The sequence below is a fragment of the Mesitornis unicolor genome, unplaced genomic scaffold (assembly GCF_000695765.1).
Source record: "Mesitornis unicolor isolate BGI_N332 unplaced genomic scaffold, ASM69576v1 scaffold5084, whole genome shotgun sequence".
NCBI lineage: Eukaryota > Metazoa > Chordata > Aves > Mesitornithiformes > Mesitornithidae > Mesitornis > Mesitornis unicolor.
This window is the reverse complement of record NW_010181928.1, coordinates 32,749-58,869: the sequence shown is the minus strand read 5'-3', so window position 1 is coordinate 58,869 and position 26,121 is coordinate 32,749. Positions and strand designations below refer to the sequence as shown.

The following is a 26,121-nucleotide window of genomic DNA, read 5'->3' as shown; positions in this document are numbered from 1 at the left end:
GTGCTGCATGGGGTTATTGCACCCAAAGTGCTAAAGCAGCACTTTCAACATCACATGGAATCTACTGAATCAAAACCAGCTGTCACAGGCCTCCATTTTTTCATATTTCAAGAGAAGAATCAAAGACTTGTCTTAAAAGCTGAAGGATGTACTAGGACTTCAAGAATGTCAAGTGCATAGATAAAATTAGCTAAAAACCCTAATTTCCTAAAGCAATGAAAAACATACCAAGTTTAAAATAAATTACAAAAGCATTTCTGGAGTCTAAAAATCCTACAGTAATATACGTAAGTGTATTCCTTTGTACAACATGTATGTCAGTAAGTCTGTCAGTTCTGTAAACAAGACAGGACTGCCATCACTCCAGTTACTCGGGGCCAAACTGTTCCTCCTGTTGCAAATGGGGAGGGAGAGAAAAAAAACAACAAACAAACAACAACCACGATCTAGAGCTATTCTTCTCACTTCTTATTGTTTAACTCCACCTTTTCATCCTAGATAAGGCAAGTTCAGTTTTGCCTCTTAACTGAAAGCCCCTGAATCCTTCTACTTACACTGCTGTTCAACATCTAAAGGAAAACCCCACGTTGGAAGCACTCACCATTAGGACAGTGCATAGTAAGTCATTTCATTCTTCATCCTGCCCTCTCATGCTCCCTTCATCCAATTGACTCAAGTCACCACTTAAAAGCAGGTGCTGAAGCTATTAGACACTACTCAGCACCTTCGGCATTATATTTGCTACAAACTGAGGTTCCCCAAAAGCTCACTATATCACTGTATTCAAAACTAGAGTAGTAAAAAAGTCAAGTTAACATGGCTTGAGGACTATCTTGTCCAACTTTCAGACATTTCTGAATGCCAAGCAACTTGAGCTTCATTTTCTCTCTCTGATCCAGCAAGAACTTCTGTTTGATCTTCAGTTTGTATACCCTGCTATAGCCATAGAGAATATTTATCTAAGTCTTTTACTATTTCTGAACAGGCATCACAAAAGGCACATTGATTCTTTCTGCAAATTTACAGGAACTACTTTTAATTCAGATTGGAGTAAGAGTCTTACTTCCAGGGTCAAAAAACTTAAGAGTTTCAGAATGTGTAAGAAATTTTTTTAAGTTAAAACAAAGCACCACCATTTGCCTTCTCCTGAGCTGAATTCACAATACATTCACAAAAAGAAACAACCCCGAAGTTCTCTTAATCCTGCAACTCTAACCTTCCTATCCCAGCAAAACCAGACCAGCTGCTCATTTTCTGCTGAGGTTCTGCATCTTTCTTCAGGTTAAGAGGTCCAGTCAGTCAAGTGCTGCAGAAAGCTCAACAGAAGCACAATATTTTGATCCCACAAAAAAAACCTAGTTCTCTTAAAAAGGGACCATGCAGAAGTAGAAAATGGGAGAAGATGGTCTGAGCAGATGGGAGTCTTCAACAAGGTATTTCGTTATTTGGAAAAATTTATATACTCCAATCCACACATACTCAATGCAGTTAAAGATTTGGTTTTCTTTTTAAAAAAAGAGGCAACTGTCTTATCCCATTAGAATTATCTGAACAAGTCTCTAACTACGCAAAAATACAGTAAACTTAACTTCTGCAAGAAAACTAACACAGTCTCTGTTGCTAGAACTCAGCAGTGAGACAGGTCCTGTCAAGGTGTATTATATGCTGCGTGGAAACCAGCAATCCAGCCTCTGGAAGCAGATCATCTCCCCTTGGATTCACTGGGATTTCTTGAGTCCTGACCTGAGTCCTGGTGAGCTGGAATGCTAGGTCTTGAGATACTACAACTGCATGCAAAGAACTTGTCTAAGCTGAAAACACTGTCCAGTCTGCTGTTAACTACACCATATAGATGCAACTGGAAAGCAACACTTATCAGGCAATTACTTGGCTACATGAGTATTCTGCTCTTGTACTATATTTCCAGATATCCAATAACTTTGCATTTCCCATCCAGTCAGGCAGGATGAATTGCCAACCCTAAATGCAAGTATCAGATGCTTTTCAGCAGATCTTTTCACCAGTCCTACAAGTACTTCTAACAGCAATCAGATGTTCAAGTGACATCAAATGCTGATACTGATGCTGAAACAGGCCAATCGGAAAAAAAGTCTTCTGGGAAGATTCATGTACAAATGTGTGGTTTTTCTAGTTAATTTTTGCACATACCTGCAAAGCATGGCAACCACTCACAGGCAGCTTTTGATTGAACTTTTAGGTCTCAAAAGCTGTACATAGGTAAGCTCACAATGTAGTTTACTCAAGCATAGGTTTAGCTACAGTTGTTCCATGCAATGCTGAAGACAGACTTATTTCAACGTAAAAACAAAAAACAATAAAGGTAAAAAGCTTATTTTCTCAAACATGTTACTTCTATATCTGCATCTTAAAGCTAACTATATTCCTGATAACATACTGCAGGTTTCACCGGCTTGCAGCAGAATCAAACCCACAGACACAATGAGTTTCTTGTTCTGAGATTTTCGTTTGATCTGTGCAGCTTGTGAGTGGAGACCTCAGGAGCACATTTTGCACAACCCACTCTTGTTTTAGGATGAATTGTTCATCTTGTTACCCTTAAAGACAAGCAAAAAATACAATGGGAAAGCTCAACAACTTTCCCTTTTGTTAGCAACAATTCCTTCAGATAAGATTTACATCAAAATTTGCTTACTTACATCTAGAGAGTCCTCATTGACCAGGATGAGAGACATAGTCTGTGAAATAAGTCTGCAAGAGTACCCTGCAAGAGAAAGAAAAAACACACAAGGACTTAGCTTTTTTGAAGAATAATTAAGGTTTAGCTCAACCTTAAGAGGAACATCAAATTACAAAATTAAGAGGAATCTCAAATTACAGTTTTACCTTTTGAGCAGTTACTCCCACACTGGCATACAGGACACACTCCAACTTGACAATTTTACCAGCAAAGACAGTATTTTATCTGCATTTCCAAATACATCATTTGCGATGTTTCAACCACAGAAAATACCATATGACCTAGATGCAGCAAATACAGACTACAGCCCTACAGCAAAATCAAGTATTTCTATACCTAATTTTTTTTTCCCCCTACATGAGGGCAGAATTGCCTTCAACATGTTACAGGAACAGTTCTGAATGCGTAGCTGCAGCTATGCCACACAACTTGAAGCAAACGTACTGAATCAGTTGGTGCCACCCAGTCCCCTTAGCCTGCACTAGGGTTACATGAGCGTCTTTCACTCCTGAGAGTTTGGCATTGAAGGTCCTGAGTGTCTCCAAACTACAGATCAACGAAACACAGAGCCCCTGCCAACTCCTGCAGGCATCAGGTAATTGTACCAAGTCATTCTTAGTGTGGGACTGGCACATGAAACAGGAGCAAGTTGCCATGGTCTGGAGCAGCCCTCAAAAGGCAGTTCTGTACCTTTGCTAAGACACCAAAATTCAAAGCAAAAGCTCTCAAGACAGAAAAAAAGGCTCTTTTTTTTGTAATAGTAAAAGCTAGTAACTGCAAACACAAACTCACAAACTGACCTCACTCCATTATCCTAAAAGCTCATGCAAGTTCTCTCAAGGTTGGCACAGTCATGTAGCTTCACAGAACAGCATAAAATTCCTTTATTTGAAGCACATGCCTTTCATTGCTGATTGAAGTTACACATGAAAAGTAAAAAAAAAAAAAATATTATTTCATATTTCTACTGTGCTTTCACACAGAAATGTATCACAGCAAGTTTAAGAAACTGCTGTCATAAAATGAGGTCTCAGGAAGTCTTACACTGTTCTTAAATGGAGACTGAAGGCTACTGCAGAATAAGAGTAATGTCCCAGAGACGAGCCACTGCACAGCTGACAGGTTCAAAGCAGAACAGCACAGTCAATGTAACAGGATTACTTGTGTCTCTCCATCTCTCAAAACAGCAAGAGAACAACGGAAGCATCAATTTATTTTCTGTGGGATTCCTTAGGACAGCCACATTGGCTCATCAATTGCAATGCACATCATTTCCTCAGGCTACAGAATTTTTATGATTAGGCTAGTTTTGCAGCCAGAATCCAGAGTTAAAACGCCTGCATAGACGACTTCCGTCAAGAAAGTAAATCCTTCACCTTTCTTAGTGGACAGCATGCCTGTATCATACAACCAGGCACTTCCAGGCAGCAGCTTCCATTAGCTGCAAAAGTTTTGCTGCTCTTCCATTTTCACAGCTGTGTGGAATACGAATATCAGCCACAACTTTGCAGATACATGTTCATCTTATTTGTGTTAAGAAGCTAAGGTTTAACTTCTGCTTGGGAGAACAACACAGAATGAAACTCTCACACACACCTGTTGAGAAAAGGATGAAATATTTCCTAACCAGTATAACTAATTCTAAAGGATTTTCTAGTAGCAGCTGTAATAGCAAGCAGTCATTTCTAAACCACTGCTCACTGTTTCATTTTACTTCTATCAAAACGAGCAAGATGCCACTCTTAGAGCGGAGCTAGAAAAAAAAAAACCAATCCAGAGTTGCTCTGCTGTGTATCCTGGAAGTCATGGAGTCACAAGAACTAATCCTGCAACTGAGTCTCATCACATTTAACAGGAAGGAGATCAATACTGGAATAGGAGAATTTAAGTCAAGCCTAACAGTAGTGTATAGCATATCTATATGCTACGTACAATTTCAGCACTACTGAGATGTTAAAAACTAGCACTAGTATAAATCAAAGTAACCGGCAACTCTAAGATTACAAGTGACTTTTATAGTCATGTTAAAGTTGGGTATAGTCATATATTTAAGTTTTGTAACAGTTATTACTGGCAGTACTAACATGGCAAGTAAAAATACATTTTCTAAGATCAGGGCATATTTTTGTCAATGCTTCTGTGTAGAATAAGATCAACTGCTGGTTCAAAGCAGGTATAAAATGTCAATCCACACCTGTAAGTTGATATCTAGCTCTTTAATTTGTAAGTCTGACTAAAAGCCCATGAAGCAGATAAATCTGGTACTTCTGGGACTTACTTCCCTTCAAGTGTCCTGGGATAAAGATTGCTTGAACCGGAGTTCAAGATCATAGCCCAGAGGCACATTCGTACTGCAGGCAGATAGAAGCCAGCATTTGAGGCAAGAACGATGATGATCTTCTGTGTTTAGAGAGAGCATTTACGCCCTGCTCCAACTTCGCACAGGGATACAGCCAAGGGTGTAGGCATTGCTTCCATTCTCTCAACTGAAGAATCATGGCTTGCCGTAACAGAAGTGTTCTTGCCTCTAAACTGAGGAGATACAGGCTTGATGGATGGATGGACTGCTAGGGAGATAAGGAGTTGGCTGGATAGCCAAGCCCAAAGAGTCAATAGCTCAATGTACAAGTGGAAACAAGCAATGAGTAGTGTTCAGGGGTCAGTCCTGGGTCCAATACCATTTAGTATCTTCATCAATGTCAGACAGGGGGATTGACTACACTCAGCAAGCTTGCAGACAACACCAAGCTGAATGGTGCAGCTAGAGGGAAGGAATGCCATCCAGAAGGACCTTGACACGCTTGAGGAGTAAGCTGGTGCAAAGCCCATGAAGTTCAACAAGATAAAGTGCAAGGTCCTGAACTAGGCTGTGGCAATACAAAACATCAATCAGTTCAGACTGGGGGATGAAGAGATTGAAAGCAGCCCTACGGAGAAGTACCTGGGGATACTGGTGGATGAAAAATTTGACATGAGAACCCACCTAGAGTACTGCATCCAGCTGTGGGGCCTGCAGTGGCAGGTTAAGGGGCAATGGTTTTAAACTGAAAGAGGGTAGATTTAGACTGGACATAAGGAAGATATTTTTTTTTTTATCATGAGGGTGGCGAGACTGGAACAGCTTGCCCAGAAAAGTTGTGGGTGGCCCATCATAGGAAGTGTTCAAGGTCGGGCTGGATGGAGTATTGAGTAACTTGATCTAGGGAGATACGTCCCTGCCCATGGCGAGAACGTTGGACTAGATCTTCAAAGGGTCCCTTCCAACCCTAACCACTCTGACTGTAAGGCAGTGCATGCAGCTATGAATGGATGCTCCAAGTAAGAGCACTCAGCTCAACTGCAGAGATTGTTTTCTGGGAATGCGAATGAAGTGTTTACTGAAATGTATTCTTCCCTAAAGAATCAATGTGTTACTAAGGAAGTTATTGGCTGGAAATAAATCAGCTCTGGTTTTCTGGGAGCATGCTGAGCACCAAGATGGCGGTCAATAGAAATCTGCCTTTTTTTTTTTGCCTCACTGAAAGTCAAAGAAGATCCAGAGACTGCAGATGGTTATAAGAGAAGAATGAAGCTACATGAACGCTGTTAAGCCTTTTAGAGTGGTTTGCAGACATTGGCTAAGGACAGTTTCAGCTGGTAGAAAATTAAGATCGTAGGTCATGCTCAAAGATGTTTCCAAACCTCAAACTCCTATAGGTGAAGAGTTCAAATGGCTGATCAGTACTAAAAGCTTATCAGGAACACATTCCTCACCTGCGGGACGATCAGCTGGTACATGGCTGAGTGGAAGGCATACAACCACCCCACAGCAAGGTCAACCATTACTCCTCAGAGAAGTCAAGAATGCAATCAAGAGAAAATAGAGCCACACAAATTCTGAAGGCCAAAGAATCAAGAGGAAGCTGGAAGAACAAAGTGCTCCAACTCCTTGGGGCAGCTGCCAAGAGCTCAAATATCCCTCAATACATATGCATACCCGTACAGCAAGCAAATTCCATAAGCACAACCTCTGCACACAATGAGAAAGTGAAAATACTTTCTACTTCCCAGCCAGCATATTTATACCTGAAGCATGAAGTGTACATGTGGATCGGGTTTTAAATTGAACATTTATTAAAGTTTTAATGGATTACATAAAGAAAACTGGAAGAGTGCCACACATTTGTACTTTCAAGCCAGTTGAACATGAAGCTAATTAAATTCCAGAGTTTTACCACCAAATTGTACAGTAAACAAAGTGATAATTAAGAATTTGTAAGGGAGATACTGATTCTTTTCAAGTTGCTAACAAAAAAAACAGTTTTAGAGACAAGCTGGAAGTTAGTCTCCTTCACAGCCTTCAGAGTAAGCAACTGCTGTAAAGCCCATTTACTTGTGTTCAGACTAGCTGTCAGTTAATATACCAAATTATTTCAGATACTTAATTTGTCAAAAGATTATGATTTCCCTCCTCTCAAGCTGACTACAAGCTTTAAAAAAGCAAAAACTGAACTAGTGATTTCAACCAGAAAAACTAGCATCTAAATCAATAGTCTGTTTCAGCCATCCACCTTGTTTCTACTACAACTGTATCAGTTCAGCAATTTTATCTCTTGGTACCAACTTTGACATGAAAATATAAATGAAACTTGATTAAATTTTGATAAGTAAACAGAAATTCTTGTCAGTCAAGCAGACTACTTTCTGAGTGTGCTTTTACCAGGATCTGCTCCTCTATTAAGTCTTTACGACTTAGTTAAGACCTGGAAAGTCCCTCTCCTAGGAGGCTCCTAGTGGTGTGTGAAGGGCTACAGCATGACAGCAGCATAGGCATAGCTCACAAATCAGCATTTCAGGCACAGTAGCATTCTTTGACAAGACAAGCTGTTGCTACCCAGGTTGCCCACCTTGCAAGTCTCCACAGTGAGAAAAAGGCTGAAGGATTGGAGTTTTAAGTACATGCTAGACCTACTCACGTGCATATCCAATGCAAGACAAGCTCAACAGCAGAAGTGCTACAGAGCACAACATCTCGTTGCTACAGGATTGAAATTATAATGTATACTTTCAGTTCAGCCCAGCCTTACAGTAAAACCCTTGTATTTGACAAATTACAAGTGGCCTAGTGTATAGGCTGATTTCACCAGATACATATATGATCAAAAAGGAAAACTAATGCTTAAGGGCTGCTTCCAATAACAAACCTAATCCTACTGTCCTAAAAACTCTACAGTTCTATGCTGTAAAACCAAGTAGTAATCTAAACACCTCTCTTAAGTAGGTTACCATTCTATTACATCAGTACCCAAGCAAACCTGTGAAATACTTCAATTTGTACTTCTTATTCACAACATTGCAAGGTTTCTTCTTTGCAATACTAAGAGCTTTGTTTGTAAGTGAAGATGCACCAACAAGTTTGAGACAAAAATATCCATATTGTGCCTTGATTAAACAACCCATATTTAACTCTATCCACATATTCAATCACAGCAACACACTTCCAACATAATCATATTAGACTAACAGATGTGCCATAATGTGACAGCAGGAACAGTTATTCAAGCATCCACCTACTTCCACAGACAAGGTTTGCAAGAAGTTGTAAGCTATATGCTTTGTATTACTGTATTTCCCACCATATCCCAAACTCCATTCAAGTCTAGAAAAAACAGTCAGCAACATAAGAAAAAAAAGCTGTAAAGCAGTTTGATATAACGCACAGTATAACTGAAACATTCCAGTTTGGTTGAGCTCACCAGTTTCCATCAGAACGCAGTTACTTACATTCACTCCATACAAGAATTGCACTTAAAACTGAAGTGTCCCTTTTGCCTTAAGAACAGCTGAATACAGGCTGACAGAGCAAAGGCCTCACTCCAAAAACCTCTCTTTTCCAAAGTGAAGGCCTGCCTGCCTGTTACCAAGGAATCATTCTATAAGAAGCAGGCTTGGTTTTGTTTAAACCTGAAACAACAGATCTAGTACATAACCTGCCACATATCAGACAGATCCAGAGTAACCAAAAAGATAAGTACCTATATTGAGAGCTGTTTCCTGTTTGTCCCCTGTCAGAATCCAGATCTTGATTTCTGCCTTGATTAGTGTGGCTATTGTCTCTGGAACACCTGCTTGCAAGCGGTCTTCAATGGCTGTAGCTCCAAGAAGCAGTAAATCCTGGAAAAGAGAATTTGAGGGATTGTTTTCTTACGATAAATCTCTGCTTGGAACACACTCAAAAAGGAATTAAAGACAGCATGGTGAGCCTCATTGCTAATACAGCATTTTGACAAGCAATAAGCACTACATTAAGTTTCTGGTGTGGCAGTTCTGCTTCCTCTGCATACAATCCATGCTTCAAGAGGTACAGAATCTGATCAGAAACACTCTGTTCCAAAGATGGCAATGTTTCAAGGATAATTAATTGAAATTAGACAATTCCAAAGCTAGCCTATGGATGAACACACATAGTAGAGCATTCACTAATCACCATAGCAACATGAGTGATCACGGTTTATATATTTCTTAAGATCACAAAACTAAAGTCACCTGGCATCACATCATTTAAACTAATATCCCTCCCATAAAAATGTACATACAGACTGGATACAATCACTCAAAGCAAAAATTATTGCAAGTATTTATGGATATAATCACTACATTTATGTAATGCAACTGGTATGAACATTAATCAATCCAAGTATCTCCAGTCTGCATACAGATGTCTGCCAGAAAAACGTCTTGTACAACAAATTTAATACTACACAGTTAGCCATATTCTTAAGCAATTCTAAAGCAATTGCTTGAAGAGATTTGGCCACGTTACAGAAGAAAAAAGTCAGGCAGACAAAAATACCTAAGAAATAAACCTTGGCACAGTCTACTCTGCATATTTTAAACTTTAAAAGCATTTTAATGATTCCTTATACATGTAAAGATGTTCAATTTAAAAGAAATTGATACAAATTGAGTTTAGTTATCATTACTGTATCATTTCAGGAATTACACCAAAAAAGTAACAACTTCTATTCTTTGTAGGGACTACAATAATTCAAAACAAGAGAAAACAGATGAAGTGAACAGAAGCAGTTAGAGTTGCTGGTGTTCAGCCTGGAGAAAACAAGGCTCTGCAGGGACTTTATTGTAGTCTCCCTGTATATAAAGCAGGCTTATGAGAAAGATGGAAAAAGACTGTTTACCAAGGCCTGTGGTGGCAGGACAAATGCCAATGGTTTTAAACTGGAAGAGGGTGGATTTAGATGAGACGAAGAAGGATTTTTATTTTATTTTATAGCAATGAGGGTGGTGAGACACCGGAGCAGGTTGCCCAGAGAAGTTGTGGATGCCCCACCACATCAGTGTTCAAGGCCAGGCTGGATGGAGCTTTGAGTAATCTCATGTCCCAGCCCATGGCAAGTTGGCAGATGATCTTCAAAGATCTCTTCCAACACAAACTATTCTGTGAGTCTATGAAGAGGGCATTAAAGCAGCTCCTACTTGTATGTACCTACACATACATAAAGAACAGAAGGTGAAGTTGTTATTCATACAGATCCGTAGGCTTTTTTCCTGTACACCTGTACATTCAGTGACCTGAACACTCAGACTAACACAAAGAAGCTTGAGCCCTTAGACTGAAGAAAAAAAAATTGGCCTGCTAAAATACATTATATTTTATGTTACAACCATAAGCCAGTATTACCTAGAAAGAAGTGCCTATAGACCAAAGAATTTAACCTGGGAAATACCAGATCTAAGAAAAAAAAGTTAAGTGCAATTCGCTGTTCCTTGGTATGACCAGCAAGCAAACATTAACAGAAAGGAATACAGTGGATATTCCTACCAATATGACACTAAGTCCAAAACTCCAATTCTGCAACTCACTCAAGGGTGTCCTTTTTTCAGGATATTAAAAAGAAGCAGAAGGTAGATGGCCACAAATGATCCAAGGTTTGAGAACACATTTTAAAGTGAGTGAATCAACCCACACTAGTGGATTGATCATGATCATTTTTCATCTCAGTGAAAACACAAGTGCATAAGAACACAGCACAGGTAGCAGAAAACTGAAGGGAGCTATGAAACCTACAGAAATCAAGGATTAGACAACCACATGGCTGCTGACTGACCAGCACAAGAAGAGATTTATTCAATGGTTTGAAAAAGAAGGACACAATCTCCAGCTATCACTTAAAGTCCTTGGAATTTTCCTGTTACCCTGTGAAAGTCAGCTCCCATCCTGGTCTCAGCTTCCTCCTCTCTTCTGCTCCAACTAACTTAAATAACCAGCCAACAGCGCTCCAGAACTAAAGTTGCATTGTTCACACTAATTAACAAAAGCAACTCAAGTTCAGAGTGCTCAAAATAAACCACTGAACAAAATGAGAGCTAAATAACTGGAGCAAGGGAGCGTGAACAGGTAGATGAGAAGCACGACCAGCATTTTAGAAAGCAGCAAGACCAAGTATCAAAGACACACCAGCCCCTAACGTTGATGTTTTAACATTTTGTTCAGTGTGGGAGTAGTTTCAAACTGGCTCTCCTACCTACTTTCCCCTTCCAGGACTATGAGTTCTCCAATGAGTATGATGAGAGCAGTTTTTCACCTTTTTTCCAGTCTATACAATTACAGGCCTTGGTGAACACTTTGTGTCTACCATGTCTACAACAGCCTTCAGAAAACCTGAACTGTGGCTGCTATGTGAAAAGCAACCAATTTCTCCTTGCATACTAGTACATGGGAACATGGCACAACGCAACAATTTTATACATTATCTACTTAGATCAACCCTACACAAGACAGCAAGATTAAAGGAGCGTGAGAAGAGTCTGTAAGTAGTAATGACCTTTCACACATCAGTTTGTCTCATATTGACGAACTAAAACTTGAGAGGTCTATGGACTGAACAAGTTGCCAACAAAAAGTACCTTTTCAGTTTGTCATGAATGAAATGAATGGTTTGTTTACTGTATAAAGCCTAAATCCCATGTAAAAATACACAGGTAAGGGAATCTGTATCTGATTCTCAAAAACATACACATTTTACCTTCTCGATGATCTCGTAGCATTCCTCCAGCTTCTGAGTTCTGTCTTTCAGAACTGTACTGCTTTCGTTGTAGACATTCAGCCACTCCCTGTAAGAGTTTTCTGACAGGTCTGCATAAGCAATGCACAAAGTTCTCAGACCTACACAACAGAACACAGGAACACAGCCATTAACACATAGTAAAATTACACTGAGTAGCAGCTAATCATTAATGCCCTAATCAATGCCAAATTCTAACCCTCTCACAGAAGCCAAGAAGAGCTTTTAATGCTCATTGTTAAACTCCAGATTTCAGACAGAATCTCCCTATACATTTTTCAAGTGTTTGGATTTTCACAAATACAAGACATAAGTTTGGCTCATATACATTACTAATGTTGGTACAAAATCAAAAGAGCCTAATAGGCAGGCACCAGCTTCTCCTCAAATTTCAGTATTGCAATTTAGCCATACTGGAGCAGCAAAAGCGTCACCTTTAATCTTTTTAGCTTAAGTATGAATGCAAGCTTGGCTTTCACATATATAAAAAAGGTCAAATTAAACAAAGAACTGGCTATATATTATGACTGGAAATAGGACTTAGCCAAATAGACTGCACAGCCCACATTTCCTTTTAGCACGACTGTTTTCCTCCTTCAGTGTATGCACATGACTCACATTAATAATGAGAGTAATACGTGCACAAAAGAGAGAAAAAGGGCCCATGAAATAGGAAAACCATTTTATTAGACCACAGACAAAAAATTAACATACAGAAGTAATGATTATTTTTTTTTCCTGGCATGTGTCAAGCACAAAGGAGTGTGTGCCATAAAATACAAAGTTTTAATTACTGGGAATGTGGGAGTCTGCAAATTTTTTTTCTTTTTTTTAAACAACAACAAACAACAACAACAACCACCACCCTGAATAATAGTTTCAGATTTAGAAAGAAAACCACTGGTTAATGGTTTTACTATAATGCAAATATTTTATGCTACTGCAGAAAAGGAAACAATGCCAAGTAGATCCCTATGAGGTGTTACATCAGTCAAAGGCCCTAGAGACCACTTCAGATCATCAGACATCTTTGATGTCTTGGTCTTCCAGGCTTCTCAGCGTGTTCAGATTATCACTCTGCCTCAAAGCTTGGGACTTTGTCATCAGACTTTTACCAGTAAAAACACCTCTAACTTCAATGTAACTGAGGTATTCTGGGTAAAAGAACTTGTGCCCTTTCCCTTCACCACAGACTCACAGAACCTCATCTTTTCCTCCCAAATTCCACTTCCATATTGAAATCACACAGAACCAGGAGTAGGACACAAACTGCATTAGGTATAAAGTTATACTAGAGGAGTTAATTTGCTGATTACACACCACTCCTAAATCTATCTTCATAACCATCTTATTTGGCTCCGCAGAGCTAAGACAATGCAGAACATGCTGCAAGTAATTTGATAAATAGAATTCTCATGACATGCTGTTGCGCTTACCTTCTGTGGCGAAGTATTCAAGATGGCACAGTGTTTGCTCCATATACTGGGAATCTTTTGAAAGCCTCTCAAAAATTACATTATCCTATTAAAATCAAATTCATTACAACAGTGTAAGTCCACGTATGAAGTTTCCATTTCTGTATTTACAAGCTCAAGTGAAGAACATCAGAACCCATATTTGAAGTAATGCATTCAGGTTTTAGACACTCCAGTTTGAGTAAATGATCTGGACTCTGCCCAGTGGCAGAGATACTGCAACCTCTTCAAATAATGTGGACAGAGAAACACACTGCCCTCCCCTCATCTTTCCATAAAGGGGGCTCTCATTATTGGGCAGTATAGAACACTGCTTTCTGAATTACTAATTGGAAATACTGATTTTCAGAGAATTTAAGTGTCTGGTCTTATTCAGTACACATTTTACTTCCATACAGAAGAGCTTCTTGCAATCCTTTCTAGATAATGTTCTCACGGATGTTAAACAGCAGGCAGAAACACTGAACAGGTTCTACCACTAAATTATCTCAGAAAAATCCTTCCTCCTGCAGTAACTTTCTTCATTACTAAATTAAAGGGCAATTGAAGAGGCACAGACAATACCTGCAATCAAAATGCAGCACCATCACCGGCATATCTAGAGTGTCTGGATTTTATGCTGCAACTACCAGAACAAGTTGCTACACACATGGAAAATACACAAACTCTACTTTTGCTCAAATATGGACTCTTAAGCTAAGTAAACAGGGCTACATCTACCACTGATAAGAGATAGGCATACAAACCAATTAATTTATGATGAAGTAATAGGATAGGAGATGACTTAGATTATGGAAGAGTTCATGTAGAATAGTTTAGATGAGTGGTGAATGCAGCAGAACACACAAGACAAAACAGATTACACTAATTACTAGAACCCTTTTGCTCTGTCAGGCATCGGAGCCTGCTCATACAGAAGACAGCATGAAAACTTAGACTACAAACTCTCCTGATTTCTATCCCTTCCAGTGCTGCACTTCAAGAAACTGAGTACAGGCACAGTATAAGCAGTGACTGAAGACAAATAGCTGCAGATCTGGGCAGTCCTACCAGGCATACAACTTAAGTAATGCACAATGACAGTGGGCTTAATTCACTCCTGCCACACCAGCATGAAGCCACTACATCTTTACCAAATCAAGGGAGTTAAACTGAAGCAACAGAGCAGTGCACTCAAACCTATATGTCAGGATAGATTCAAGTAAGCCACATGCTTACAGAAGTCAGAAATAGTTGCAAGATGCCACCTCCATAGTTTTCCATTGAAATTAGAACCTCTCTGCGGCTATGGCCAATGCTAGTTTTGCAGCCTTGTACTTTGGTAAGTTATTGCTCTTGTCAGTGAAGACAGAAGCACAACATGGTGCAAGTCATGATGACAAATAGCAGCAGGTACAGAGATTCAACAGGGCCAGATCAAGAGCCAACCACTTGAGAACAAGTTTTGGTGTTACAGATTCAGACAACAGCATTTAGTCTAGCTCCTGAACTGCTGCTGCACAGCTGAGTGAAATCCTGCCTTTGCTCCCATTAGTTTCAGGATTTCAGCTGGGTAGCAGAAAGCCCAGCAATCTTCCTGCTGCTTGCAATAAAAGTCAGAGGAAGAATGAGAGATCTCTTAAATCATTTGGCCCTAAACAGAAAGCCAACATGTATTCTGCATGAGACATGAAATGCCAGCATCAGTCACAGCTGTTGAAACAGTAACCAGTAGTGTCGGTTCTCCATTAGGTAGCACAATTACTTACAGCCCCTTTGCAGTAGAGACGTAGCTTTCCTGCTGGAGTTCGAACTATCACTGACATTCTCTTCCTGTTGCTATTGAAAGAAAAATATTTGCTTTCATTAGTCTTAGTGATGAAGACTAAGTCCTGCTTTAGCCAGTGAACTTTCTCAGATGCCTTTAGTGCATCTGCAATCAGGGGAGATGTAACAGTAATAACTTAAAACCCCACAATCCTGCACAGCAAGGAGAAATACTAAATTGCCCATTTCCAGCTTCAGCCCTGTGGCTCCCATTGGTGAGGACGCAACCACAACAGACTTGCACCCAAATGCAAGCAAGAATTTGCAAAAGAGCAAGATGGCACAGAAATCCCCTTCAAAGAAGGGGAGTCACATTTATTCTCAGTTTTTCTTTATTCTTCAAGCAAAATTTTGGGAACTCAGGCTAAAAATAGAAACATTAAGGCTGAATGCAAATTTATTACAGGCGTAACAGACATGGAAATAACTGCCCTTGTTAGTGGGTGGGTATTTAACTTCTTAACTCAAAAGAACACAGAAATGTCATAGAAAGGAAATCACAGAACAGATGAGCTCTTGACCTCCCTATAGGTTCTTTATATTGGTCTAATTAGAACTGCATAGTTGGGATTATGTAGAACAAAGCCAGACCCTCTGAGCAGGGCAGCTGATCAAGACCGTCAAGTTCAGGATATATTTTTTAAATAAAAAGTAAACAATAGCATACTGGACACAAACATTTAACAAAGGAAGGTTGGCAAGGTTATATATGTATTTTTAAAGATCAATTTTGGCATTTCACTTCTTAATTGCTCCTTTAATAGAGCCACTGGAAAAAAATGCAGCTTCTAAGAGGCAGAGGCAAGCAAATCAACTCTTATCAAGAGAACCCTAAGAACGTGTGGTTTCATATTCAAAAAAGTTATCTGTAACTATAATTCTCTTCCTTAGAAAAAAAAGAACTCAGAAGCATCCTCTTTCCTCATTCCCTTCTTGCCAATATGTACAAACAGATCAGAGTGCAGAGCAATCTTCCTGCTCTGAGGAAGAAGTCTAGGAGATCTAGACCAATCATCTCAAATGATTTAGAGGTCTCAATTCACCACACAAAGCCTCTTGCTACCCAAGCAGTGCCCATCCTAACTAGCTTGTCAAGTTGGGAGTGCCTGCTAGGTTTATATTCTCATAGCTGGAGTGGTTTTTAAAAAGGGGCCCCAAAAAGCTCTCCAGTTGTAGATTCCACCTACTCAAAACGAAGTAATTTACAGAAGCACTATAAATGTGCTGTCTCAATCTAAAAGCATGTTCCTGAAGCAGACCAGTGACACATCAGAAAATCAACAAAGAACAGAATGACACTTTCAGAGCAGCAACTTCTCAATAAGCCAATAGAGCTGGGGTGGCAGAGGAGAGCTTCATGCTTACATGCGAAGAGCCACCAGTTGGTAAGAAGCTCTGTATTAGCCCTATACTGAAAAAAAGGAGATGGAGAAAGGAAGTTCAGCTTTCCTACTGCATCAGTTAAATCTTTTTCTTCTCAATAACATTAACAAAAATGGTTTTCTTGTTACTCTGCATTTAAGTGTATTAGAGGAAAACTTACCTGGAAAACTCCAGCACATTAAGAATTTCAAAGGTTTTTTCTTTTCCCAGCTAAAAATGAAAGCATGTACTATTAGAGTTTGCAGTATATTCTTACATATATAAACATTCAAGTTGGTTAAAGACCTTTGTTCACACACTCCGGTGTAAAGAAAACTGTGGTAATAGCTCCCTCTCCTGGTAAAAGTCATGTAGAGCCCTATTTAATGACGGCATCAAAGATTAACTTGAATATCTAATACTGTGGCATCCTCCATTTATTATTTTTACACCATTTCAAGGAAGTAGTATCTTACTCCAGAAGAATAAGCATGTTTAGAAAGATAAGCTGAATATTTACTTCTTAACAGCTATAAACTAAGAGATATATTACAGACTGTGCATGTTGTCCAAATTAAAATAAACATGCCATCCAGATTCAGTAATACTGTAATCTTTGCCTGAATTGCCTTAATATTTCTTTTACTTGAACTTACAACCATATTAGGTTATAATTTTTGTGGTAAAAAATGGTTAACCAAGGAGTAATTCCTGTTACCATCAACAACTATTTGCTGCGGTTGAACATGAGCAACCTGAGGAAGGGAAAGGATTAAGAAATGTCATAGCTTTGCCATTCCTGCCATGTAAGAGATGAGAGCAGTGGGAGTTACTGCAGTCTCTGAACTCTGGTAGTTTTTTCAGCACATGGTTAAAGACAAGGCTGTAGCAAAATCTAATCTCAGTATAGAGTTATGTCCTATAAGGCACATGTTCAGCAATGTCTTCAATATTCTCCAACCCATATTACATGTATTGTTAGAGATGCAGGCAACGAGGAGAGACAGGAACCTCTGGGAGCAACAGCTTTTACTACTGGCTACAGACCGACAGTGCTCCCAGCTTGGCATGTATGAGCAATATAAAAAAAGGTCAGGTGGGCCTAGGTCTTCCTAGAAGATGGAAGATCTTAGATACCTCTAGATGACACTCCTCATCCTAAGCTCTTCCCCTTAAACTAAGCAGCAGTTTCCCGAGTAGTTGTAAAAAATCCTAGAAATATTTATGTTTTAAGTGCTTAGCTTGGCAGTACACCAAGAAGCTTGAAAGTGAATGCACCTGGGAGAAAGGACAAAAATATATCCATTATTCTTAATAAGCATCCTACTATGTATTTCAGAGACAAAGTTCTCATCTTAGTTGCACCTGTGTAAGTCTGGAGCTACTTCAGCTTAGACTGCAACTTAAATCAGAATATGGCCCCGTGAGCTGGAGATTGCCTGTACCAACTCTAAGCCGTTAGCTACACACCTCTGCATGCAGAGCTTGTCAAGCAGATACATCTTCTGCTGAATACTTTACTCTGAAGAAAAAATCCATTTTAATACAATAACTCAAACATTTAGAAGTACAGTAACTGTTACACATAATTTCCCAGACACATGAATTTTTCTGATTTAAGTGTGCTTGTCTGTGCTTCCCAGACAACGGAAATACTCTTCAGGCACAACTGCTGTCATTTCCTATATAAGCTTGCAACTTCCTATTGCCACACAGAAGGGCAGAGGACTTTGCATTGAAAAATAGAGTAAGACAACTTTCCCCAGTCTGCAAAAGCCTTTGCATGTAACATCCTAAAGGCCCTGTGAAGGGGAACTGAAGAACCACGCAGGAGACATTCACGCTCTGCATGAGCTCAGCAGTCTGTACAACACACATCCATTACTTACCGCATCAATGATCACCGAATGGGGAGTCCGTGCTGTGAAGACATAACCAAGTTTTTTTGCTCCTTTCACTAATGCCCCTTCATCTGTCAATAAAAGAAAAGCTCAAGTTTAGCCTGGTATGTAGAAGAGGTCTGCAAAGCTTATATTTAAACATGCCACACTGCCAAAAAACAGAAGCACCCTTTCCCCATGTACTCCCACATCTGTAAGGCCACCAGAGTAGCTCTGCACACACTTCCACAACAACATTCACATTTTAGTCCTACAAAGGCCATGTAATATCAACTACACAAACTTCATACTCTATCTGTATAAAACATCCTGTAACTATTGAAGCATTGAAGTCTACTGCTCTGGAAGAGTCATGTTTTTCCTACATGAAAAAGGGGAAATACACGCTCTGAAAGATCAAAGTTATGTTACTCCTATAACTACTTACAACATGCATTTAATCCATTCCCTACAGTAAAGGCACTAAGTTCAGGTGCTACAGAAATAAGTACAGCATTCTCTTCTGAGGACTGAGCTCGGCAGTGTTAATAAGATCTCAAATAACTGAGCTGAAACCAGAGCCAACACCTCTACCTCTTGTATGTAGTTATTCAGCCTCATTAACGAGCAAATAGCATTGAGCACAACCACCGTACAAGCTAAATTAGTGCTCAGCTCAAGCAACCTAAGTGTCTCTACAGCTCCCTTGGTCTCCTCACAGTTCATCAACCCTATGACTAGAGCTGCCTTACATGGGCCATTCACCTGACTCTTCAGACACTCTATTAAGACAAATAGACATCTTGTTGCTTTATCACTCAGTATATCACTAACAGGTCTAGAAAGATCCTCAGAAACTGAGATAAGTCTGATGGGGAGCAGGTCCCCACAGTTCTGCGTTTTGGACCTGCCTACCTCTTTCAGTACCACTGTGCTGTCTGAAAGAAGGAAAAAAGGGGCTAAGAGTCAGCAAAAATACAGCCAAGACTCTGCTCTATGTTGCACCATATCATGTATCAGTTTCAAGCAACATGGGAAGCTGCTAGATCAAGGCAACCAGCTTGCACTCATGGCAAACAGAACAAGTAACTGTTCATGCAGAGACATAGGTCAACTCTATGTACAGAAGTCGCTGAAAGTTTTACTTTTGCTTTTTGCCTCAGCAGAGAGAGGCCAGAGTTAAAAGGTCTCATGAGAACAGAAGGGATCAAAAGCCTAGCCCAGCTCTACAAAAACATCACGGACTTGGCAGTTCTGTATGAAGCATTCAAAAGCAGCATGCACTAGTGACAGAAGATGCCAGATCTACTTCTGGCATCATGGAGAACATCTTGCTTTTAACATCACTGACCTTTCCAGAAATGTTTGGACTTTCTTTTCATCCCTTATCCATCCACTTGTACTCTCTAATTCCTTCCCTCCCCAGAAAAACAGCAACAACCAACCTGGAGAAGAGGCCTGGTAGATTATCGTATTTCCTTGTCTCTCAGGAACAACAGTATGGCACACAGCTAGCAGAGTGAGGAACTCCTGTATGTGTACAGCTGTGGGCTAGACAGGACAACAGAAGAGTGAGGTTTAGTAACACACGTGGACTGAGGCAGCTGTTCGCTCACCTTTGAATACCTCTTAGGTACCAGAGACAAAAAAAGAAATTTATTTTTTATAGTAGTTGTCTTGGTCCCAGAACACCAATAAAGCAGCATTTGGGCCAGCATTAATGAACTAGAGTGCTTCTGATAAAAGACATGTTAAGTTGCAGAGAGCTGAGAAGCTTCATACCCCCTAAATATAAAAGCATTAACTTTGTACCACCCCAAGCTTCATACAGTCAAAGATGTCTGTCACAAGCTGCTGATTATAATCAAACAACAGGAAATACTACTTCAGTAGCTCCCACAACAGCTTTCAATAGCTTGTCAGTAACCACACCAGAATTAAACTCACTGCAACTGCACCCTTAGTAACGAACATCTAGATGTGCCAGAAGCTGATTAGCCAGAAGGCAACATCACATCATCTTCCACAGAAATAGATCATTCAACTGAACAGAAATTTCATCAATGGTCCCTATGCATTCAGCATCGTAAGAACACACAATATAAAACATTGTTCACAGACTGCACAGTCACCAGCCATCCCAAAAGGCTTCATGAGACACTGAGTCTACCACCCAGTGAAGATGCTACAGCAATTAAATCATAGGCCTTTGATCAGCAGCTTCTGGCAACTGCAGCTAAGGCATCCCCCACCCCATTCTTGCCTCCTTTCCACCCCTGCCTCTGACACAGCATTTCCAGTCCCATAGCAGTCAGGAACAGTACTCAGCTGCCCAGCTCACAACCTGCCATACTGCTTCATCCACAGCTCACAAAGACCTTTAAGATGCTTGGCTGAAACAGCTGAGGTGAACACATGTTCCCCTTCACCAACTCTGCTGTATCCGTAACATCCACAGTTGGCAGCATCAAAGTCTTGTACCACAGCAGCCGTCTGCTCACTGAGTCAGGCACAGGCTCAGCTGTTCTACCTCTGCAGAAAGCCTTGGTTGACTTTGTGAACACTCACATAATTTTTGCATATGAAAACACCCTCTCATTTCCAAGGTTTTTATTAGCATAGCATATTTTAGATATACTCTGTCTTAACAGCTACTGCAACACCAAGATCACCACAAGAGCTGTTAGCACAAAGTCAGGCCAAAATGCCACTATCGCAATATTAGAACCAAGATCAGATGGAGAATCCTAAGATATTTTAGTAAAACAGAATCCAAGGTTTGTTTTTTTTTTAAAACAGTTAAAAGATGCTTCTACACTAATCATTCTGCTAACATACACCTGCATGTCTCACAGCAGAAAGACAGACTACAAAGTTCAAAGGAAACTTTTTCAAGTGAGAACTACATGCCACCAAAAATCCTCTCATGTGAGAGCCTTGCACCGCGTGTATTTTAAGAATACGCATAGTACTGTTATCTGAAATGCACTGCATTTTTTTCATACAAAACCCATTAATCACATACAACTACTGAGACATTTGACTCCTCCATTTCCCATTTAGAGGGTCACTTAAAACACAACTTCTCACAATCAGGCCAGTAGCTTTCACATCTGGCTTTTAGACATGCTAATGCTTCTCTCCCCAAGCCAAGCTGTGACAAAAACGACCCACACAGTTTTGCTCTATCTCAGGTCCTATTTCACAGACAAGAACAAAAATAGGGAATAGTTGTTGAGATTTTTCTTCAATGTGGCACACATAGCCTATATATGTGTACAACAGAAAGATGCACTGGCAGTAGCAAAGTTTAATTACTAGAAAGTAAATTACTACAAAAACCATGAAAAATAAGGCAGCTGGCAAATATGGTGTTAACATTTGTAAACAAAAAATAAGCATATCAGAAAAGAGTAATAAAAGAGACTGCAGATCCAATACTTCTATTCTTGTTTTACTTCATGTACTTTGTCATCAATATTTTCTAAATAACTGTTTCACACAGGACCTTTATCTTTGCGTAATGAAACTCCTGAATTGTATGGTCACACGCCACTAAAATAACAACAGCTGTACCTTCTGACATGCTGGAGTGCAGAGGCTGTGTTCAAGAAAATGAACAGATGGAATATAATCAGAGAGCAGTGTGCAAAACAGTAAGTCCCCAGCAAATTACTGGTCAGGAGGTTACTGCAGCTCCATTATTTCCAGCAAAAGCAATGAAAGTTTATCTCCATCTCAAAATGCACAGCCTGCCAGATTCTCCTCATTTCAGCATCCACTGCTACAGGTCTTTGATGTCCTCCTTACACATCTATCACCCAGCCCCTTGCATGCTTTCACAGTATGTGCTCTATCAGCTGGAAACAACCTGTCTCGGGTAATATCATTGATTTTAATCCTTCCTATGTACCTGTTTCTGCTTTCAAGCCAGCAATGTAATTTCTTGCTGTCTTGGTATTTTCACAGCTCACAATGTATTACATGGCAATCTTTTAATTCTGTAGCAACAGACCACCAGAGACCCAGCTCATCACATCAGCTCCTCCACACAGCTGGCATTTGTTTCCTTTCTATATTGCTCCAGCCCTGACACAATATTTGCTGCACTAATATGAGTCAGGACAGAGCATTCAAGTTGCTACTTCAGAGCTGTGAGCAGAAAATTCATTAATGGCTTCTGCATTGATATGTTCCTTACATCATGCCAAGCTTAATCCCAGCATAAGATGAGTCCCACAGGTTAACCAGTTCTGCTTTATTACTTCTTTTCCTCTATTAAAGCAAGTCTCTCTCATTTTAGTACTCAGATTCTTACTGATGGTTTCTATGAGAGACCTTGACTGCTTATTTGTCAAGCTCAGCTTTATTTCTTCCTACCCCATTTCTTCCTGCTGTATTTATCTGTAGCAGGAACAGAGTTTGCATATTTTAGTCTCCTGTTCACCCGTCCACAAGTAGCTCTCATTTCAAATGCCATCTCCCCCCATTTTTCTCCCTGCATGCCAACAGTTCTGGGTAAAAGCTATTGCTTCTCTAAGTCTTCTCCAAAGATCCATGAAACACTTCGTGTATCACCTATGCCAGTGATACACTCCACTGGCTCAACATACTTCACATGCTGTCCCTGCAAGCTAAGAAATACAGACACAGTGAGACATATTCACATATTTTGGGAAGCAGTTTCTGAACTGTTATCTACAAAGCACTATCTACACTGAACACAAAGATAACCTACCTAAACCACACAACATTATCCACTACCAAGCAGGGCATAGACCACTGGTCAGGAAGCTGTATCACAAGTTCTCATCCCTTTGTGTGCTCTCTTGTTCAGAGGGAACAAAACATTGAGTCAAAACTCATTTTTTGGGGGAGCAAGCTGCACCCTGCAGAGCCACACATATCTGCACATTTGTCACGCATGTTCTTATCTGGGCCTTCTCACTCTGAGGACAGAGATTGCATTATGCTACTCAACTGCTGACAGCCTGATACAATTAAAAGGAAGTAGCATGTGATGTTAAACAAATTTATTCATCTTCTCTTGCACTTGTAGCAGTATCACATTGGTGCCTCCATTCACAGTATTTCCAGATCAGCAGGACTGATAGGTTTTGAGCAAATGGTCTAAAATTGCCAAACTGATATTAAGGCACAGTCCAACAACTTGACCCTAGTACTTTGCAGAAAATGTGGCACATTCTGCCAAGGACAGCTATTAAAATTCTTATCTACTTCATTACCAGGGAGAATGATGACTCAATCTGAAAAATTATATTAACTTCCTACTGTTTTATTCATTCAAATTATCTACAGAGCAGTGAGGATCCAGCCATGTTGGGTACCTCCAAAACAGTGACGCTTGTAGAGATCGGGATATTCAAGGCACAGACTCAAAGAAAACATTAACCATAATCTATCAGAGTTACACGTAAGTTTATGTTGTCCAAAACCACTGAAATATTACTTAAGGATACTGCCTTGTACTTGAGCAAAAGAAAAGTATCAAAGTCCCATGCACAGTAACGGTAAAAGCAGAAGAGTGAACAATCTCTCTCACCAAGCTGTAACAATTTAATTGTGAGTTGTAAAATTATGTTTGGTCAGTTTTTAGGCAACAGTTACTTTCTGAACTAAAGCCTGCCAAAAGGCTCCCACAACCTGCATGTGTTTTCCCCTTACTGTATTTTAAAGTCCAGTTTTTCATCCCAGTAAGTAGTGACAGGCTTTTCTGGTTCTGCTTTCCTAAGGAATTAAGGATCAGTTGACGATAGCTGCCATTTCAACAAAGCCTGATGGGATAAAAGCCTCAGCTCCTACACATGTCACAAAAACAGGCAGACCTGTTGGAGAGATGCAAATGAACACTTCCACTGAGGTAAAGACTCACCATGAGCACAACCATTCTCTGTTCTGCCTGGCCAGCTGCTAAACCACTCCTCACACATACTCACTGAATCAATTCACGCATCTGCAAGGGCTTCTTGCTTCTTGGCCAAGTGGTAATTCGATGGCCACAGAAGAGAGTTCATATGCAAATTGGGAGTTCAGAGAGAATCCAGGGAGACAGAACAGCCCAGGATGAGATCCAAGTTTTAGTTCTTTCACTTCTTGACCTCCTTACCTGCACTCATATCTCCAGCGTAAAACCAACCCCACACTCAGCCTTGCATCTCCATACAGAGTTAATCCACAGCACATGTGCAACTGTCAAGCACCAAGATAAAGACAATCTAGCATATTCACCAAAAATGCTTTTAAGTCTCTCAAATAACTAATCTTTTCTTATTCTAATAAGAGTTTCTGCCATTTTCCCTATAGAAACAAGCCAGCATTGTACTCTTGGCACAGCTGCACAGTTCATCCAACAGAAGCTGTTACAAAGAAAAAAGCATAGGCAGGCAAAAATAGGTATTTTATTCCACATCAAAATCCCAAAGAAGCCAGAAGAAACCCGCACTTGTTTCCAAGACAAGTTATTTTTCCTTGGAACTTGTCCTGCAGGGGAATAATTCTTTGCCTGTTACTCAAGAGTGGACACAGCCATCAGTCAGTCCTTACACACCAGTAGCCCAGAAGAGCTATGAAATCTAGAGGTGATGCAGGATGCTAAAAACCTTCCTAGCACATGGAAGACAGTCTCATGAGGACAAGTACAAGGTTTTTTATTTTCAACCAGGAAAGAAAGTTACTTGGCACTGAGACAGCTCTAAACTAACACTTGCAACTGGATTAGAAAAGCACTTAATGAGTGTTTGCGAGAGATCACATTGACAGCTTGCAAAAAGGCAAATGTTTAAAGGTAATTCATTGCCCAGCTGAGTACAGCACCATCTGACCCCTTAAGGCAGCCTGTGCTAGAACACTTCAGTCTAGTCACCTCAGTTCACTAAATGAGTGGAGACTGTCAGACAGCTGCAAACGGCATCTGCAGCTATTTACTAGCTATAAAAACTAAGACACTAAGGATTTCTAGGTAGAAGGAAGCCATTTATGCACCTTAACAGTTGATCTAATGCAAAAAGCTAGAAAAATGCAACTCTTTCCTGTCTCACTATCCTGGAACCCAGTCCTCATCTCACTGATGCAATCTGACAAATAGACCTGAACTTCCTAAGCCACTTGTCACATGTAGGCCTTGCACTCTTACAGCTTGTGTTAAATCACCACTTGTCTGTGGGTGGTATCCATCCCTCCGGTGCAGTCAGACTCCAAAAGATTAACTCTGGCCTACAAGGTACACCTTAAGTCTCATCAGCAGGAGATTTCCCCATTGATTGTCTAAGGGCTGAGTTCACACAGTGTGCTTGGCCCAGTCAGCTGTGCAATGACAACAGTATTTATCTGCTCAAGTTGCCAGAAGAACATGCATGCAAAGAAGTAAGACTTCTGAGCTGTCTAGACTAAGTGACACCTAAGGAAGCTACCAAAATCCTGTTTGCCTGCTACAACTGCAAATGTTCCTTCTGTCTCCTAAAGTAGCATCTCTACCCAAAGACCACCAAAGAATCAGAGATAGCCCAAAGTTAAGGGGCCATCTTAAGACTAGATGAAAAATTCCACTTCACAGCCCATTCATCTCTTCTGCGGAGTCTATTAAAATGTACTGAAGTACTTTTCTATATAGGTGTCTAAAGCAACAGCCAGTCAGTGAGAGCTCAAACACACTTTATCTGCAGCCTGCACTCAAACGAGTAGCCTTTCATTCAGAACTGAAGCATATGGAGTTAGCAATTGCCAGAAACCATAACTGCAGCCATACATGAACAAACAGAACACAAAGGAACAGGAGGCAACCCAAATATCTGCTGCAA

At 40.1% G+C, this 26,121-nt stretch overlaps 1 protein-coding gene across 1 annotated transcript in view; it reads right to left on the bottom strand.

Annotated features, from left to right (window-relative positions):
* Nucleotides 1-2,658: 2,658 nt before the first annotated feature.
* The window catches only part of ATP8A2 (ATPase, aminophospholipid transporter, class I, type 8A, member 2), a gene marked incomplete at its 3' end in the record, with an annotated part of 56,201 nt that continues 32,738 nt past the window's right edge, over nt 2,659-26,121 (bottom strand). The window contains exons 16-23 of the mRNA XM_010183580.1: nt 19,750-19,855; nt 18,314-18,396; nt 16,606-16,655; nt 15,005-15,074; nt 13,218-13,302; nt 11,743-11,882; nt 8,734-8,872; nt 2,659-2,743 (exon numbers count right to left, since the gene is read on the bottom strand). Of these exons, the coding sequence (XP_010181882.1) occupies nt 2,659-2,743; nt 8,734-8,872; nt 11,743-11,882; nt 13,218-13,302; nt 15,005-15,074; nt 16,606-16,655; nt 18,314-18,396; nt 19,750-19,855 (758 nt within the window). The remainder of the gene's footprint in view (nt 2,744-8,733; nt 8,873-11,742; nt 11,883-13,217; nt 13,303-15,004; nt 15,075-16,605; nt 16,656-18,313; nt 18,397-19,749; nt 19,856-26,121) is intronic.